Source organism: Drosophila albomicans, chromosome 2R (assembly GCF_009650485.2).
Source record: "Drosophila albomicans strain 15112-1751.03 chromosome 2R, ASM965048v2, whole genome shotgun sequence".
Classification (NCBI taxonomy): Eukaryota; Metazoa; Arthropoda; class Insecta; order Diptera; family Drosophilidae; genus Drosophila; species Drosophila albomicans.
In genome coordinates, this window is record NC_047631.2 from 27,000,886 (window position 1) to 27,021,555 (window position 20,670).

At 37.6% G+C, this 20,670-nt stretch overlaps 1 protein-coding gene across 10 annotated transcripts; it reads right to left on the bottom strand.

Moving 5' to 3' along the window:
- Positions 1–8: 8 nt before the first annotated feature.
- Positions 9–20,452, bottom strand: LOC117573888 (G protein-activated inward rectifier potassium channel 3). Of its 10 annotated transcripts, none has more exons than XM_034257376.2 (6): positions 20,175–20,452; positions 18,526–19,197; positions 2,672–2,786; positions 1,618–2,359; positions 1,322–1,558; positions 9–1,263 (listed from the first exon to the last, which is right to left on the bottom strand). In XM_034257376.2, exons 2-6 carry the CDS (start codon positions 18,990–18,992, stop codon positions 737–739), a joined length of 2,088 nt encoding a protein of 695 aa, XP_034113267.1. In that variant the 5' UTR covers positions 18,993–19,197; positions 20,175–20,452; the 3' UTR covers positions 9–736. The 10 variants fall into 10 exon arrangements, with proteins under 10 accessions (XP_034113267.1, XP_034113271.1, XP_034113277.1 ...); XM_034257380.2 differs by having other exon boundaries at positions 1,618–2,338; positions 20,175–20,447; XM_034257386.2 differs by lacking the exons at positions 18,526–19,197; positions 20,175–20,452 and adding an exon at positions 12,849–14,131.
- Between the last annotated feature and the right edge of the window lie 218 nt (positions 20,453–20,670).

Here is a 20,670-nt window from a genome sequence, read left to right on the forward strand (position 1 = left end):
TGTTTCCCATTCTCACATTATTCATTTTGCATGCTTTAAAATTTGGAATATAGTTATGTAGACTTTATGCATTTTGTATAATTAGTTAATCAGTGAGTAATTAATTGAGATATTGAACAATTATCGTTAAAATTCATCAACATGTTATTCTCATTTTGCACTACGTTAAATAACTATTTTTAATATTAATCATTTATGAGCTTTACATAATATCGTACAAGGAAGTTGCAGCATTTTGGTTTCATCAATTTGTATATGTGGTTTGTTTTTTTTTTATATATCGTTCTTGGGTTGTAATATCAATTCAATGCTTATTTGTATAATAAATTCATTAAAGCTAACACTAACAAAAAATAGACTATATATCGATCAATTAAAAGTCCAGAATCCAGAAGCGATCCAATGGGGGATAGGAAACAATGGATGGGACCTCTGAATTCGGTTGTTTTTTTTTAAAGGGTTCGCGCAATTATTTAGGGTTCTGTTTTTTTTTTTTTTTTTTAGGTTTGTCACAGCTACGCAGAGCTGCAGTTTTGTGCCCTCTGCTCTGAATTGTTATTATTATTATGATTATATTGTTTTAGAACTAAATTTGTAATTAGAATTCTATGAGCCTATACTTAGAATACAACACATCAGATCGCGCATGGATGACGAGGAGAAGGTGGAGAGTCTTTGGGGGAACGCAACGCAACAACTCTCAACACAATCGGACGCAGTTGCTGTGAAGATAATATCAGCACATGGAATCGATGGGCAGCTGATCTTGTTTAATGCTCAATCGCCGGGGATTCGATTGTTTCGTTCGATTGCTGCCATTGCCCGAACTGCTCACAATGGTGACGCCCCCACCACTACCGCTTCCGCTCCCGTTCCCGCTCCCATTGCCGCCGGTGCCAACATTGAGGGTGCTGAGACTGTTGTTATTGCTGTTGTAGTTGCTGCTGTTTATGGAATTACCGGAGTTGGTTCTCTCATTAATACTTGTTAGGTTGGGTATGCTCGGCGCCGTTGTCGTTATGGAGATGTTGTGTCCGCCCATTGTGAACGAGGCGCCGTGTTTGCTGTGCGTGTGATTGTGATTGTTGTTGAGCGGCTCCAGTTCACTGGCCAGCACGCCGTTCGGTATGGAATGCGAGCGGATTTGCAAACGTCCCGAGTCCAGAGACTCGTCGCTAGCCGGATCCAGATGATCCACAGAAGCAGCCGACGCAATGCGCTGTAACATGCTGGCCGCCGAGAGCGTGCGATCCGCAAAGGGAACTAAGAAGGGGGAGGACAATTAATAAGATAACCAACCTTAAGGGATTAATGTACTTACCTAACCCACTCTTGGTGCTTCTGGTGTACTCGGACTTGACCTCGTCCAGCTGCTTGGCACTGCACAAAGGCGTATCCACGTCGTAGGTGTTGTTGAACAGCGTGTAGTCCACCTCATACTCGCCGGTCTCCTTGCGGAACGACACCACATTCACAAAGCGATGACCCCACAGAATCTCCGAGGGCAAATAACTGCTACGCGCCTGCGTCGTCATGCCCGTGGACTCAATGACACCCTCTAAAGAAATTAAAGAGATAGTAAGTAAGTATTCCATAGAGATAAACTTCTCAACTTACCCAGCATGACAACCACCTCGAAACGCTCCTTGAGCATATCCGATGCGGACAGCATATAGAGCGGACTATTCCGATCGATCTTATGCACGATGGTCGTGGGCCAGATGAACATCAAACGATCCTCGCCACCATCAGCGCCCACATGCAACTCCTGCTGATAGAAGGGCAACACCTCACCCTCCTTCGTCACCTTCTTGCGTATCACCTGCGCCCTCACATGCGCCTCAATGATGTGCGACTTCCGCATATCACCGACGCGGAACATCAGGCATGGCGTACCATCGCGATGGCAGATCACCGCATTCCTGGAGAAGAGCAGCGTCTGGGCGCGTTTCTTGGGACGCGACAGCTTGGCAAACACAATGCCCACCATGAAGGCTTGGATGAAGACGCCCGTGATGCACTGAATGCACATGGTGAATATGGCCTCAGGACACTCTTCGGTCACATAGCGATTGCCGTAGCCAATGGTGGTCTGCGTCTCCACGGAGTAGAGGAAAGCGGTCATCATACCCTTGACTTCCTTCACGCATTCCACGTGCGTCATGTTGACAATGAGTTCGGGTTGTGTGTTGCGCAGATGTATATACTCCAGATCGTTGTGGGCGTAGGCTATCGTCCACCAGATAAGGGCGAAGAAGGCCCACGAGATGACAAAGCTGGCGGCAAAGACGAGCAGCGTCCAGCGCCACTGTGCGTCCACCAGTGTGGTGAAGATGTCCTGCCACAAACGATAGAGATGCTTTTAAAGAGGAGATACAATTAAATTTACATCAGCTCTCTCTATCTCTCTGTATCTGTCAATTTGTTGAACTGCTTGAATTTGGAGCGAAGCAGCAACAGCCACAGCAGCAGCAGCATACATACATACATACATATCTATATTTAAATGTTGAGCAGCTTGCATAAGAAATACCCGGCACATGTTGTTGTTAGCTTTGTTTAATGTTAGAGCACCATTAATTCGTACATTACTTGTTTCTATCCATCTACCTCTAGCTGTATAGCGCTAAGCTAAATATATATAGCGATATCAACGTGTGTATCCTCTCACCTGCAGATAACGACGTCGTCGCTTCGCCACGTTGCCTTGCACCACGTTGCATTCGCCATGCTTGAATACCACACGTTTCCGTACACGCCGTGAACTGAATCTCGTCTGTCGATACCTGTTGAAGAGAGCGCCCACCAAGGAAAGAGAGAGCGAAAGCAAAAGAGAACATTCACATTAGATACGGCAGTCGAAATAACAAAAGAGAGCGTGCAAAATGAGGACAACGAAATGGGAAATGTATTTCTGATATTAGGCAATTGCCTTTTTACATAAGAGAGAGCGTTTTAAAGCGCTCTCAAAATATTCGACTTATGCTACTGCTCTTATCGCTTTTCTATATATAAATTAATGTTCCAGCAGCCGAATTCGAACATAATCTACAATCAACAGTGTGAAGCTGTGTGTGGTCTTAGAGTCAAGTTTTGTTTGTCACATTTGTTGCTATCGCCTTAAAGTTCAATCACTATGTATATAAATAATACTAATACAACTGAACATCTGTAGCTAGATTTCGTCATGGAATTTTGATCATTAGTAACCTTTTGTCCAGCTTCTAGTTAATGCGATTACCAGCAATTGAAATTATTGCATATATTTTATTGCCAGAGATTGGAGAAAAAGGGAATTCAACAATAAATAAATTCCCTGGATACCGCACAAAGAGCAGATGTCTGGCAAAAAGAAGAAGAGATTTATTTACTCATAATGTGAAAGCTGATTGTCCAATGCCATCATTGTGATTGATAAATTGTAGCGAAACAGGAAATGTTGTTGCACATTGTAAAGATATGCAATTCTGTTATTCCGCACATCATTTTTAAAGAACAACAACGAGATATAAGCAAATAATGTTCTCTGAATTTCCGAGAACATAAATAGCAGCTAATCAAAGAATATGATATATTGTAAATATTCTTTCTTTTAAAAAGTTAACTTGACTTTTTATGTCATCCTTTCTGCATTTTAATGCCGGGTATAATTACCAGAGTACAGCCTGCAGTACAATGCTTGCAAAGCACACTACACACACAACACCGATAATGTAAAGGTATAAAAACATTAGAGCTGATAATTAGTGTGGTAATTAGTTTAAACAATCATTAGCAGCACATTAATTATAGTCGAGGATCACTTTTCTCTAATTTCAATTAAAAGCTCTCACTGCAGTAAGCCTGCTTCACTGCCTTTAGAGCTTTCAGTAAGGAGCTTTGTGTGACGAGCGCGAACCAAAAGTCAAAATTGCACTGTGAAGATGATTTGGCAGCGCCATCGACGCCTCGATTGAAGTCGCGCTCAGTAATTGTAACTGTAATCACTACTTACTCGTAACGAATTACAGCAATAACAACACAACTTGTTGACACTCTATTTTGTTTTTGCAATTGCATTTGTTCTTTTTGTTTTTGTTTTTGACTTTGCATTTCTGTTTCAGTTTCAGGGCATTTCATTACATATTGCACGCTTTATCAGCATGCCATGCTTTGCTCTGATTTGTCCCGTTTCATTCTGCCATCGTATGCAAATTATTCCCCTTACACAAAGCTCTCGCTCTCTCTCACTCAAGAGCTTCGTTTGAGCTTGCTCCACTTACAAAGGGCGGATCACAAAGGGAGGCGATAAACATGAATAGTAATCTGTCAACAGATAAGCAGTGCATTGAGCGGAGTTGTCTTCAGCACACTGCTTGCAGTTGCATGCAATGCAAGCAGTAAAAATGCCAATGCAAGCAGTGCAAAGATGGTAGTTATGCATTTGAAAATTTATAACATTATATTTAAATTATTCTATCTTTGTACAAATATTAGGACTTATAGAAAACGATTCAATTTATCATTTTTACCTTAGTTTACCTTAGTAAACCCAAGTCTTAAATTTCCGCCTAAAAGATCAGTCATCTGCGCATCATTTTGACCAAATGACGAACAGCTCAAACAAATTCACCGAAAAACACCATCAAATTTGACAACACAATTTATTGTTTAGGACCTAAAGCTCTTGATATTTGTTGTTATTTTGTTAGCAGTAATGTCATGCAAAAAACTGGTTTCAGCAGCGTCATTTTGTTTGTTTTGCCTTTTTGTTTTGCACTTTTTTGTTGTTGCCAATTGCAGCGTGACTAAACAGCTGAAGGCAGTTTGAGAAACGCAGTTGATCTCTTGTTGCTGTTGCCAACGGCATTCGAAGCAGGTTCAAAAGAATCGCACTGACTCATGCGATAGTTGAAACACTAAACTCGATGCAAGTATAAACACAATTATGACGTCACAGCGACTTTGTGCGATAAGTGAAGTCGGTTAATTGCGGTCTATTAAATCTCAGATAAAAACAAAAAACGAAAAAACCAAGAAAAAAAAAACAATAACAAACGAAAGAAAAAGTTAATGGCAACTAGGGGAAAACTGACCTTAGACATGGTCTAAACTTTGCGGCTAATCAGCGAAGGTTGGATTTTGTGAATAGGCCGAGAAAGCTTCTTCTTTTTTGTTGTTGTTTGTTTGGCTCATAGCCAATCGAATATTGTAATTGCAAATGCAATTGCAATCGGAAGTATCGGTGTTCAATATAAAACTTGACTATATAATGTTGACCGAGGTCAGGATCCGAAAGACAGCAAAAAAACAAAAATTTATCGAGCAGAGTCGATGAAATCCATTGACGTCATTTGGGCCCAAAACGAATTTCCACTTGAATTAATGTTCTATATACTATATAGTAGTATATACATTCTGATCTGAGGATTGTTGGAAATATCACAAATATATGCTACATGGTGTCAGCATATAATTCATGACCAAAAAGCACACAAGACATTGCCAAGTTGCAAATGCCAAATGTCAGAACCAAAGATATATACTTAACAAGTGCAACAACAGCAGCTATAGGTAAAAATATCTATTGATAGAGCTGTCATATGCAAATACTCGTAATGCAAGTGCAACCTTTGGACATTGATGAGCTGGGTGCTAAACTGTGAAATACCAATCTAATTGGCTCGACTAACAAATACTTGGCATAATAAATTGATATAGTCGAAACACTTCCCGCTGATCCTTAATGAGTTGGCTAATTGATTAATACGCAGCTTGAGTGTGTTTTTTAGCGCATTTTCTATGAAATTTTCAGACTACAAAGCTATGGAAAAACTAATCAATTTTAAGTGCTCATAAATTTTTGGAGACTTTTAGCGAAATAGGTTTCCCTTAATAGATTATCAGCACTACAACGGATATACATATAGAAGTCATGAGGTCACTTGTTGTTTACTCGGTGGATGAACTTAAAGGGATCTGTTCCAGGTTTTTGTATTAAAGTTGTTTGAACCCCTTTTAGCCAGTTTGTTTGAGTTTGTTGATGGCCGCAAGCAGATGTTTCAAGTAGCCAATGTATATAAGAAGAATTGTACAGTTGAGTATATAGTCGGTTATTGTTAAGATGATGCTCGATAGATACTCGTTTATTTATATTTATAGCGACTATGCTTTTTGTATAATCGCATGTAAACAGCGCCTGGAAAACGCGTTGCATGCAAATATTTGTGGCAGCATTCAGAGTGAAATGTACACAACAACGATCCTCACTATATACTGCATAAATATGCCATAGATATATATACTAGCTAGAGCACTTGTTTAAATAAATTCAATATGCATAGTATATACTTTATTGAACAAACACAAACAAACACTTGAGGTTGAGTCACAAAATATTGCATTGTGTGATACGACATTTGATCGATATGACAGTTGTAATGAGCTTAGCGATTGTTCTAGTTCGATTGCTGTTATCGATACCGACCTGAGCAACTCCTCGCGCCAGGATTGTTCACTGGAATGCGTCGCCCGATAAACGATCATCGATAAACGACTGAAACTGCGACGCAACTCGGACATCTTGCGATTATTATTATTGTTATTGTTGTTGTTAACGATTATTCGTGATCTGTCGACAGATTGTAAACACTTAAGCGGCACTTATTATTAAGAATACTCAACGACAGAATACTGAGATATTGAATTGCGTTTGCTTTTTTGATATTTTATTTAAATTTTGCGTTTCGTTGGGGTTTTTTCTCTTGTTCTAGTTTGTCATTGTTATAAAAATAAAACACAGACAATGCTTCTGCAGCAGGCGACGACGAGCCGAGAAGCCCCAGCCCAAGAAGTTATTTAAGCCATTTCTTAGCATTTTGTTAACACTTTTTTTGTTGTTCTTGATCAGAGAGACTCTCAACAGCAAAAGACCTTCAACTGGGCACAATTTTGTACTTGTGTTTTATATGTGATCAGCTTTATAGCAAAGTCTGTTGTACTACGAAAGCACGAGTATTCCTGTAGTTCTGTTTTTGCTTCGGTTTTTGCTGTGTTCTGTTCTGTTTTCGAATGTGAACCGAGCGATCGAGCAACATTTTACCAACTGAATTGAACTCAATATACGAATACAACAAACGAATTCTCGAATGAACAAATGCGAATACGAAATATCTATGTGGATATTACGAGCAGGCGGCAGTTCAAGTACCCCCACGTTAGTCCCCCTTCTTCCGCCCACACTCGATATCTCTTTTTTTTCTAGCTGTACTCGTTCTGCGTTCTACGTTCTACACTCTGCACTCACTCTTTCTCTCTCTCTCTGATTCTCACTCTCCGACACCACACAAAACAAAACAAATATCATTCTATTCAATTCTATTCACAATTGCACATGTTTCGTATGTAGATCACACAACTCGTATCTATGAACAGTTATCATACTTATATACTATATAATATCTAATGTCTGTCTCATTAACTCTATACATTTACAGGCTAGTATCATTATATCAATACGATGACAAATGTTTGACACGTTTTGTTGGTCAAGAATTTTACGGTTTTGTAGATAAAAACACCCGAATATCATTTAGGAATGTTTTGTAATGAAATTTTGACAGAAATTAGATCATTCATCTTTTTCGCAGATCGTAAATCTTCAACCCCATCATTATTGTAATTGCTATTTCCAATTAGCAGTGAAATCGTTTAGCAAAAACTGCTCTAGAAATGAGACTCAAATTAGTTATTTTAATGTGTGCTGAAACGTATCTCAAAACTCTTTCTTGAATATGTTTTCTTTTGGTATGCTTTTGTCAAAAAGAATATTCTGCAACGCAGAAATAGCGCCATATATAATATTCAAAAGAAAAACATATATGTAGGATTGAACATATACATATATGCATATAAATATACCACATATTCCGCATTGCTTTATGGCAACACCCTCTAACCGGTTCATACCGCCCGCTGTCTATGCAAAAAACCGATTAGCCAAGTGAGAGCATTTGGTCTTTGGTCGCGATTCGATTATAAATAGCCACAGATCCCATTCTATATAGTATGTGTCCTGTTCTAAAATAATAGATAATAAATCACTCGAATACTTACTAACTAATTTAGTTCTAACGAAAAACTTTTGAATCAGTTCTAATTGATTGTGAAATTCTACAAATATGAAATTCTTAGCTGATTAGATTTATTTGAATATAGTCCCAAATAGATATCGACAGCGATCGCGTCGTGATCGATTGTGAAATAAATTTATAAGCAAGATCATAAAGTTATTATCGCATCGATGATCATATAACTTGGATGGTAAAGTTATTTCCGATATACAATGTACGATCAATCTTTGGCCATCATTAACATTCAGCATATTTATAGTTTTATAACCTCTTACCGCACCGCATCGATCATTGGTTGTAGTTTGGTCAAACCAGTATTACGAGTGGTTCGGAAGCCCAGACATTTGAACATTCCTATATCTAATCATACGTCAATTCGTCGTAAAGAAACGCCAGGAAAGTACCGGCTTTATAGCGCCATGAGTAACTTTTTTTAACTGAATATTATGAGCATTACCCGACTTGCTTTCTTAATTACTCAAGCACTTGATATGCGACTTTATCGGCTGGAGTCGGACAAAACAGTTCTGTAAACGTTGTGACGTCAATACTGTGACGCATCTGGGACAATGTTTTGTAGTTGTTGATAGCCTAGCGACGGAGACCATGAGTGGACTTGTACTATATTCATAATTATGACTAAAATACGAGTACTCGTATTGTATGTGAGCGAGCAACTTGGAGACGGCCAAAAACAGTAGCCGCGTTAATACTTTAGTTTTATGGTCTTTGTGGCCATAAAAATGAAACTAAACAAGTGACAACGCATCTCACTAAGCCACATAGATATGAGTCTTGGCCTTGTTCAGATTGTGGAGGAAGAGTTCAAAGAACTCTCGTTAAATGTTGTGTACATATGAAATGCTGGTCAGCACTTTTAGTTCATTGGAACATAAAACTAAGCTAGCTTAAGTTTGATCTTTGGTTTCTTGAACTTTTAGTCCAGCTTAAATCTATAAAAACTAAACACAAACTAAACTTGCATTTAAGAAAAAGTTGCTCAACATAAATTAATTTGTAGTTTAGGTTATTGACACTAAAAGTTTGTTTCAGCCGAAAACAATTTGGAAACTTTGACAGCTGCATATTTTATAATCATCATAATGCAACGATAATAATGATTTCATTTTAAGCTCAGTTTATTGACATCTGTATAAAATTTATGCATTTCCAGTTAGAACTAAAAACACAATAAATATCTTAAGCATTGCTCATTTTGATGATAATTATCAATAGTTTCGGAATTTCTGTACGATGTCACTAAGAGCTAAAACAATCTTAAATATAGCCCAACTAAAGCCTAGTATCATTTCCTGCTAATTCGCATGATCTTAATCAAGTTTTATCTTGCGGCTTTGCCACCGAGCTCAGTTCTATAATTAAGATCGTTTATATATTCCGCTAATCTTGACTTTTTAGTCACGTCAAAATCATGCGAGCAAAAAAAAAAATAAAAATAAAAAATCCGGCAAGAGAGGGAGAGATAATGAATGTAGCATATAATTAGCAAAGATATTTGTGTTTTTTTTTTGCGTTTTGAGTCAAGTCTGGTGATTTTCCACCATAAATATTTCACCGCAAAGCGTGCGAGTGACAGGAAAATGTCAAAACCGTTTTGTCGGAATTGTCATGGAAAAAGGTAAAAGATAAAGTCTGAGTCTGAGTCTGAGTTTGCATAAGTGATTATCAGAAGCACGATTCGCCGAAAAAATAAAGTATTTATTTTCTGTTTAACTTTCCTCATAAATGCGAATACTCAAACTTCAGCATTTGAATAACTCAGGCAAACAAACTTTATTTGTTGGTAAGAGTAAGAGTATATTTATATTTATGAGTATCTCCGATTGTATCTATATCTATATGTATCTGTATCTGTATCTTTATTTGTATCTGTTGTTGTATGACATGCCCAATAAGCGTGTCGCTTGAGCGGCATCTTTAATGAGTCATGCCCCCTCAGGGCCCGACTCTCTTTCTCAGGCTCAGTTCTCAAGGCCCAGTTCCACACCTCTGGTCTCTGGTCTGGTTTTTTTGGGGAAGAAGTGCTAATAAATGCGCAATATTGGCTGAGACATTTTGTGTGCGGTCTTATCAACATGATTTGGTCACGGTCGGCATTATTTTGTTTTCTGTGTGTGTGTTGTCTGCTTTTATCTGTTTAAGTTGTCGCAGTCTCGCGCTTGCTTGTAAATAATACAGCAAAGTCCACACAGCCGCTAAATAAGCCCGGCAAACACCAAAAGACCATACACATAAGTTATACACATATGGTACATATATGTATATATATATAGTATAGTAAGTACAATGTATGGTATGGCATGTGACAGCTCCGAAGCTTGGGAGTTTGTCAGCTGCTTTGAAAGACACTCTAAAGACACCTGCTGAAAATGATGATCAACCACCACATGCGCCGTTAGTTAAGCTAATGACTACACGCTTTCTACATCTCCAAATTTGCAAAAAAGACAACAGAAGAAAACAACAGACAACAGAAAAAAAACGATATAGTCATTGGGGACAGACAACTCGATACCCAGGGTTTTTATGATCTCTTGATATTCAAAGTACAATATATATATTTGATCATAAAAATTTGCATTCCATATTTTTACAATACAATCAGAAATAAGTTTAAAATGAAATTGAACTTTATATATTATTATAATATTTATTATATTATTATATTTATATATTTATTATATTATAATTCAAATTGGAAAACAACGTTACTTTTTTATTGTTATATTTAAAAACTGTCAAACTTTGGGAATGCAAATTTAAATTTCGTGTATATTTATACTTAAAGTATATTTAGATTTTAAAAATAACCATTTGAAATACAAATGTATTCTCTTTTAAGATTCTTCTTTAAAACAAAAAACCGTTGTGAAATTTTTTTTTAGATTCCTAGATCGTTTTCACCAATGTATACAACAACGCTTATTTTCCATCTTTGATCCAAAAACGTACAAGACCAGAAAGATAGGCAGATAAACTCGGCTTGACTACACCTTAAGCGCATACGCACCAAAACAGTTTTTCCCTTATAATGCAGGGTATAATGAAATGAAATATGGTACAGTTGGCACAAAAGTGGGGAAACAAGTGCATAGAAGATCACAACAAAGTGTTTTCGCACAGGTAAATACACATTGTACTGTGTATATCTTTGGGGTATTTACATGTGTAAATTACAATACCCCAAAACTTAAGCGTCTTATATACGAATATATTTACGAGGTGCCGCATACAGAGATACAGACCGACAGACAGAGTTATGTACGAGACGAGAAACGTGCAAAATCCATTGTCATTTGCACTTTCAATAAGGCGGAATACGATAATACGAATAAATACACGTTGAATACTGCGATGTCAGTTACTTATGGGATGGCATGCGTTGTATAAAAACGGGTACAGTCTGAGCTTGATTTATCAATATGTCTTTTCTGACTGTGGCGCAAATGGACTTTATGCATTATAAAGAGACAAGTGAAACTGTCAGGCTATAAAAATGGGTTAAAGTGTTAATTGACCAGACTTGTCATACCATATACGATTATATATGCATACGTTATATGTTTGTACACTTATTATCTGTAAGCCTTGAGCTACAAATCTTTATCTATATACCTGGTATAAGTATATTTAATAATTTAATTTGGAAACCGACAACAATTGCACAAAGTCCCTCGATTTAGATATGATACACATACAGTAAAATTGAATAAATAAATAAGTGTGCTGCCCCCATTGAAAGCCCTTAGATTTACGGCTCAGCAAATTGGTAACAAATTGTGCTGCTACACACATACAGAGCTACTATAATACTACAGAAATTTCTACCGGCCTCTAATTTATTTATAAAGGTAAATGCCGGCATTTAAATTCCGCTAGCGGCATTAAATTTCCTTCCCTCTCGCTTCGACATGCCAAACAAATTGGTGTTCAATGCGTGTGCGAATGAGTCGAATGTCAAAACTTCCTGAGGCCATTGAGCACACTCAGAGAGGCGCATAACCCACACAGAACGAGAGTGAGAGAGAGTGTGCAAGTGTGAATGAGTGTGGCGTGGGTGTGGGAATGGTAACAAGAAGAGAGTGATGCCTGGAGTACAGTATGCTGTTGAGTGACCGGCGCATGGATGGAATGCATGCGTTTTTCGGTTTGTTTTTGTTTTCTTTGGCACTCTTATAACAACACGGACCAACAGCTGCAGTATAAGAGCTTGCTCGCTGCTAGTGTTTTTGTTTTTGTTATTTCTGGTTGCCATGCAATGTTTGGGCTGCGCATTCTCATGCCATGCTTTGTATACGACAACGTTCGGCTGTATTATAAAACATAGACTTTTTGGCATCTGTAATACACTGTACTACAAACTACAACTGTACACTCAAGACACAAACAAATAAATGTCATACACTTGAGAGTTCAATGCAATTGAAACAAGTTTGTTGCTTAAGGAGTGACAAACACATTGCAAAACCAAAATCGAAATTAAAATCAAAACAATGCATCACAATGCACTTGAAAACCTGCACTACAACAACTTATACTTTACTTATAGGTAATTATGCGCATGCATCATGTATGGCAGTGATTTGGATAAATGAAATCGTATCGTTTAGTAGCAGCAGCACACACACATAAACAAGCGCAGTTTTACAGCTTTTAAGTTGTTGTTGTTGTTGTTTGCACTGTATGTTTGTGTATGTGTACAAAACTTACTCGTACATCGCATCGACAAGATCCCGTTCCCAGGTCATCAGTCGCTTCATCTTGGAAATGCGTGCAAATTGTTGTCAAAAGATGATTTAAATTCAATACACGCGCGTGCGTTATACAACACTAAACTGTATCGATGTGAATGTTTTTTATTTAGTTTTATTTTATTTGATTTTTTTGTTGTAGTAGTTTTTTGAGGTCGGCGAAAACGCGGCGACAACACGCGGCGTCGCTGACGCGGCGGCGACTAAAATGTAACGGACGGCAGCAGCAGCAGCAGCAGCAACAGAGGCGACAGCAATACAAAGACGAAATATGTTTATATATCTCACAGTATGTGTTTCTATACGTATGTATGCGAGTGTGTGTTTTGTATGCTGACGAATGACAGCTCCTCCTCGGTCGAGCGACTGGCAAAAAAAAATACTAAAAAGCTCTCAGCTGTAAGCTCTTCGCTCCCCGTTCCTGTTACAACCTTGACGTTGAGCAGCAAAAACACCAACACAGCACAGAACGAATTACAATTATAATAATTGATATTTGTATTTAGAAACAAAAGATTCGAGCACTGTTTTCTTTTTTTTTTATTTTGTTGGATTTTATAATACTGGGTTCCCCTTGGGGTGACGTTATCGCTGGATCTGGTGTTGCTGGGTTAAGTATGGGAATTGCCAAGCGGATATTTAATGATGTTGTTGCGCTGCTGTTTGTTGATATTTGCCAACACACAAACACACTCTTCTCTTTCTTTTTTTTTTTGTTGTTGTTATTGAAATCACACTCAAAGCGAAATTCGCTCTTTATCAGAAATGCGTTCTTTTTGTGGTTGGAAAGGCGAATATGGTTTTGATTTTGAAATATACAAAAACGCGCATAATTTTGCACAGCGTCTGTTCCGGTCGATGGCGAGCGGAACTATTCACGATTTAATTGATGATACCACTATTTATAATTTAACGTAACTTAACGTAACGTGACGAATTATAAATGGTTTATTATGCGTTTTGTCCGTTTAGCGTAATTATTTAAGCGGCGCCTCATTTGCAACTGACGCGCGTTGCATGTAACACAAATTATGTGTGTGCGTTCAAAATAACTTTAGAGCGTCGCGTCGATCGTGCAACGAACTGAGAGCACACAAATCGGTAGAAGAGATGATGTTCGAGAGAGCGCAAAACACGCGCAGAGAGCGAGAGAACAAACTGTGTCGCGTCTCTACGTTGACGTCGTTGCCGTTGTCGTTGGTTTCTTGTCAGAGCGCAGCGCAGGTGTGTGTATTACTTTCAGCGAAGACGGCTGAATCGAAACTGAAATGCTCGGTTGACAGCATTGTTGCTTTTTATTTCAATTTCAAGTATTAAGTGGGAAGAAACGATAGCAGCAGACGCCGCGTCGCTGCCAACGACAACGACGACGGGGACGGCGACAGTGACAACCGCATGCTGCTAAACACAAACAAACAGCAGCAACAACAACAACAACAACAACAACAACCACAACACCAATAACATGGACATGCTAAGAAATTTGCGCGCGGACGCGAAGCCAAAATGAAATACAACAGCTGATAACTTATTTTTTATACAAAGCGCAAAAGCGACACAGAAAAAAAAGAAACGAAACGAAACGAAATATGAAAAGCAAACAAAAACAACAGCAACAAAATGCCGGCGCGTTTCGCCATGCGACAAACGCAAACAGAATTAACTGTAAATTTTAGCGCGTCGCTAAGACTGCAGAAATTTGCAGGAAGACTGAACATCCCCAACAACAACAGAGCTTAAATCAAGGCAATTAACTCGCCAGCACAATAAAGCTCGCTGTCGTCGTCGTCGTCGCGGTTGCCGTCGACGTCGACGCAAGCGATGGCGTCGCATAATCGCGAGTTTGGACAATAGTCGGCAAGTTCATTACGTATACGTAATGTATAAGTGTAAAGTCGTATATTATACTACATAGTATATATGAAATACTTATATTGTATATACTGACTGCATTTAGTATACAGTATAAGTCTAGTAAAGCGCAAAGTAAACATTTATATAAACACATTTACAACGTGAAGCATATTGCGACACACACAACTGACAACTCACAACTCAAAAGCCAACCAAGGTAATTAGCGGCTGGCAACAATCTTTGCCAATTAGGACGCCATTTATTGCATGCGCACTGCATTTATGCAAATCAGCTGTGATTCTTGTTTTACAGCACGACTTTTGAACCAGACTTCAACTTCCACGCAATCTGAAGATCAAAGATAATTTCCATACATAACGCTTGACATAATATTAAATAACAATAACGTAACTGAACATTGAGTTAATTGTAATTGCATTTCCATTTGATGTTTTTATCACATCTTTAACGTTTGCAGTTATCAGCGGAAGCAATAAAAAGCGGAAAGATTTTGCACACGGCCACAAAGTTGCCCATTGATAATACTCATATCTAGTCTAAAGTGTTTGCAATCAATTCTTGATACCCATCGACGCAAAAAGTCATGACTTCAGCAGCTGATCAGCTAGAGGAACTAGAGATACTTTTGAAAGAATCCTCGCAAACTTAATTAACAGAATGTTATTGAAATGTTGTTGTTAACATTTAATTTCTGTTATGTTTACATTTGCACTTAACATTTAAAGTGTCAACCGAACAAAGGACACTTCAAATTGATTGGTTGTAAATATTGATGGAATTTGAAAATGTTTTGATTGGTTGACTGCTAAATACCCTGTTAAATTCATAATTATTGACTGTTCAATAATAATATTTGAAAAATTCTTTATTTATGATATTAAAATGATAAAATAACACTTCTTCAGACGAAGTATTTATTACAAGATTTAATACTGATGAAATACAAAATAAGATCAACCCTCTTTCTAGACAAACTACCCACAGGGTATCATAAGTAAAAGCACTCATTACTCGCCAGAAAAGTCAACAGGAAGAGGTGCGAATAATATTTATGATTTCTGAAGATAAATGATAAATACACTTTCAGAATATACACAATATTTGCAAGATGAATCAGCTGCGTAGATCTTTCCGAAAAGATACCGAAAATGTTTGTCAGCTATGCCAGAAAACAATGCGAGTTAAAATTACCAAACAAAAGCAGCAAAAAAATACCTGTTTATCAATATTTTGATATGTGCATAATTAACTTAAGTATTTTGCTGGAGAAATCAATAGAAATTTTTAAGAAAATTAATCATACGCCGTGTGTGTCAACAAATGAGATTATGATACAAGCGAAAGAAAGCAATAAAATGCGCAGAGTAAGCCTTTAATAAATTGAGTGGCCAATAGGCCAAAACAAATAGCCACATATCAATTTTTGGCATTTGTTGTTGCTGCTTGTGTTGTATTTTTTTAGGCCAAGCATTCTTGTTCGGCATGACAACTAAGCGTACATAAATAAAAGCACGAGTACACCAATCATATTGTCTATATTTAGCACTGAGCAATTTGCATTCGCTATTAGCACGCTGTGTAGATCTTTGAGGTGGACAAACAACAACAACACTGTGCAGCAAAACATCGATTTAGGCATAACACTTTACTTTGGTTGCCCCGGCAACAGCTGAGCAGCATGCCACTTGCCACTTGAGGAAATCCCCATTGGCAGTTGGCCAAAATAAATGCATGAAAAAAAACATCGAAATGTGAAAAAATAACTGATATACAGAGATTCGAGAATGAGAATGTTGCCAGCGGGCGTTTAACACGTTTTTAATTAAGTTATGAGCAAATAATATTTGCCGAATTAAGAACTGAAGCCGCAAAATGAATTAATGAATTCATAAATTCACAAATTATGCGCATTAGCTTCTAACTGTGCCGAAATATCTGTATCTGCTTCGGTATCTGTTTGTTTGTTTATCGCTTAAGTATTTACAATTAAAAGTTGACTTACTTATGCAAATTAATGCCAAGGTGCCGCAAGCGAGTCGTTGACTCCAAATAATTATGAGCGTTGTCTGCTTTAGAACTACTCGACAACAATTTGTGCTTGGTAATGTCAGGGGCGAATAAATACGAGTATTCTAGTCTAATATTTTTGATATCTACTACTGCGTCTAACCCAATTAAACCAGCTCACTTGTTGCTTTCCATCCCGAAAACTTATTTGTTGTTTTTGTTTTGCTTTTCGCTTGTAAGCGACCCGAAATCAGCAGGCGGAAATCATATTTAATTGTCCACCCACCGACGGCCTTAAATCAAAATAATTTAATTTTGTCATTCATCCAATCAACTGCAAGTTTATCTTTATTTTATATGGCACTCATGTCATTCCATTGACGCTGATTCGCTGACAAAAGACACACAGCAAGGAAAGGGGAAAGAGAGAGAGGGGGAAAGGGGTAGGCCACAAATGACTTGAAGCCCCCGATTACATTATCACAGTTTTGTATTATTTCTATGCGACACATTTGCGTATCACAGACACAGAGAGAGAGAGAGAGATAAGCTGACGTATCAATTGTCTAGTTGTAAGCCCAGCAACAGGTGTGTCTTTATTTAGTTAACCAGCTAACGGAACTTTGTGTTCACTTTGACCAAAAATAGCATGAACAACAACAACTAACTTACAACAAACAATTCGTTTGTTATATATTTAGAAGAAAGTGTTTCACTTGTTTCGCATTCAAGCGATGTTCTCGCATCATCTTTGGCAAAGAACCCTGGCCCAATTTCTGGTGCACATGGCGTATGCGCGATATTTGAGAAACACGCTCTTAACAGTCAAATACCCTGTTAAACAGGCAACTTGCAAGTATCACAAAAGTATGCTATGCTAACTGACAGTTTAATAATAAAAAACTTTCTCTTATCGATGCAGTCGACATTTTATATGAGTTTAAAATTGATAAATTGGTATTGAAAGACTTTGAAATCAGTAAAAATCTGTATGATTTAAATGTTTGTAGAATACTTATGAATGAGAAAAGTACCTAAAGTTCTCTAAGAAGCAAACTGTTGAGTTTTAAATAAAGTCCTTAGAGAATTTGATAACATTTTTTGTCATCAACATATTGAAAAGAAAATTGTTGAATAGGAAAAGAATTTATAGGAAACATTTCATTGATGATTGATGGAGATTTTAGCTACTATTTATATTTTCTTTGTCACTTGTATAATTATTAAATGCTGTACCAAATATTCTGGACTGAATACAAATTATATAAAAAATCCTATAAAAACTTATTGAATAAACAAATATAATATTAAGTGCTTTACCAAATTTTCTTGACTGAACATAAACTATTAAAGCATCCTATAAAAACTTATTAATTTTAAATTAAATTTAAAAAGAAAGAAAAGTGATATGATGTTATATATGATAAAGTAATAGGGCTTTTTATAAAACTTATATTTCTGTTAATTTAATATTAATTTATTATACAATTTATTCATTGTCTAAACAGACAGATTGTAAATAAAGAATAGGAGAGAAAACAACGAAATCCTATAAAAAAGAACTTAAGCAATAGAAAACTATTTTAAACTTTGAAGAAACTTCTGCAACCAAAAGTGAAAACTTTTGAATTTAGATAAAATTTGACTAGACTATTAAATATCTATTATGTTAATATATAGAGAAGGAATCCATATATAGAGAAGGTATCCATTAAGGAATCATGATAAGTATAATTTGGTATCTTTGTAGGAAACTCACCTGGTTAATGGTCCAGGTGACTCGCTGACCGCTTTAATCGATCGCCTGAGCTGCTTGTGGAATGAGCCGAGAAACGATTCCTTGCGGGAGAGCAACGTGCCACTGCCACTTGACTCGCCGCCGGCGCTGTGGATGCCCGATCCATAAGTCGCAGTGCGATTGTAGGTCTGCTCCACATTGACGCCGCCATCTGGCGTTGCATCTGGAACGCTGCTAGAGCTGATGGTGGCTGGATTGATGCTCGTAGGAGTTGTTGTTGTTGCTGTTGTCGTTGTCGTTGTTGTTGTTGTGGCAAGTTGTTCGACATTGAGTGGAGTTGTCTCCTTGTCTATGGCTGCTGCCTTGTGGCTGTTGCCCAATTTAACAATCACTGGCGCCTTGCTCTTGCTCTTGTCATCAGCTAGCAACTTGGTCCAGGCATTTTCGCCTGCAGCCTCCGATTTGTCCATAATCATTCTATTTGGCATTTGCTACTTAACTTCTATGTGTTATTGAATACTTCTTGAGGCCTGAAGCTCACTTTGGTCTTGGATGCAGTTGAAGTTGACGGTGTTGTTGTTGCTGTTGTTGGCGAAGTTGTTTTGTTTGGGGCATTCGTTATAAGGGGAAATTGTGCAAATTGCTGATCGCACTTTGAAGCACTCTGGTCACACTCATCGAAGCGATTTTGTTCTGCAAGCAGTTGAGAAATTTTTCATTGATTACATTTTTAAATTGCCTTTTAAAACATTCCTACTTGCGATTATTTTTCATACATTTGCAATATTCGATTGATTGTTTATCATAAACTTGGTAATTTTTGTAATATTCGCAAGAATTATGAACTCTTTAATATCAATTTATTTCTAGTTATGATTCATAATCTGATTCGATTGGAAATCGCACTCTTTTAATATAATGCAAACTGTGCACAGCTGCCAACAACCATGGAAATAGACAAGCTGTGTTAATTATTAATTTCGTTTAATTTTTCACACACACTTCTTTTGGCCCAAACAAATATGTTCACAATATTTAATCGTGTTTTGATTGTTTATAGTATTCGCTGTGTTGTGTTTATTGTTTATAAATAATGCTCGTAAAAGCGTATTTTTAAAAATAAATGCATGTTTATTTTTTACTTGGTGTTTGAAACGCATTTTCCACACACACACACACACACACACACACACACACACACACACATTTTCATAATTTTGCAAATTACATGTTTGCCACTTTGAAAATTGAATAGAGTAGTATAATAAACCTAATAATACGCACATATATTGTCGTATACATTTTTAATTGACCGTTGGCTTACTTTTTTTATTTTGTAGTCGACGAAATTGAAGCGATTTCACTTTTTGAAACGTGCGAAAATCACAAAAACAATTTGGAGTGCTTTAATTATGCTGCGACTCTGTATGTAATTTGTATAATTTCCATTATTATTCGAAAATATATTAACTCTTTTAATAATATTAATTTAATTTGTATTCTTTTTCAACTAGCATTATTATTATTATAATACTTTTTCTATTATTATTATTATTTGAAGCACTTGTTGAGCAAACGCGCGCGCGACAAATATCGGCCGCCTTTGGTGGCGCCGAGTTCCAAAATGCGAGCGAACGCGCAATGCGAACAATTTCGAAAATATGACTTACGAGGAGCGACACGAGATGAAGACTGCTCTGCTGCCGTTTTGTTTTGAACTCAACGCGTCCGTCCGTGTGTGTGTATTGGTGTGTTCTGTATTCTGTTTGTGTGACCAACTGGACGTTGAGCACGCACGCGCTTTGGCCACACTGTCAATCTGTGCGTGGCTAGAGAGTGAAGCGGAGAGAGAGAGATAGAGGGGACACCGGGAAACTGCGAACCGCAGGCGTTTTACTGTTTTTATTTTTTCGTGTTTTGTTTTTTTTTTTTGGCTTGGCTTCTTGCCTCCGCAGCGTATGAGCAGCGTTTGCAAATTAACTTGGCGCTCGAGTGCTCGTTGCCCGTTTTATTATCCAAAAGTGAGCAGCAGCAGCAGCAGACGCAGCAGCAGCAGCGGCAGCAACAACGGCAAACAATCACGACCGGTAACGGTAGCGTCATCTAGCACACACACTTTTATCGAGTTGGTAAACGAGGCGTTCGCGTCGGCGTTGCGTCGGCGTC

What these genes read in the sequence shown, in the direction of transcription:
- LOC117573888 (XM_034257376.2), bottom strand. Translation starts at nt 18,992, where the DNA reads ATGCCAAATAGAATGATTATGGACAAATCGGAGGCTGCAGGCGAAAAT. An exon ending in TCACCTGGACCATTAACCAG is followed by an intron (nt 2,787 to 18,525) that starts GTGAGTTTCCTA and finishes TCTCTTCAACAG; the next exon opens with GTATCGACAGACGAGATTCA. An exon ending in AAGCACCAAGAGTGGGTTAG is followed by an intron (nt 1,264 to 1,321) that starts GTAAGTACATTA and finishes CCCCCTTCTTAG; the next exon opens with TTCCCTTTGCGGATCGCACG.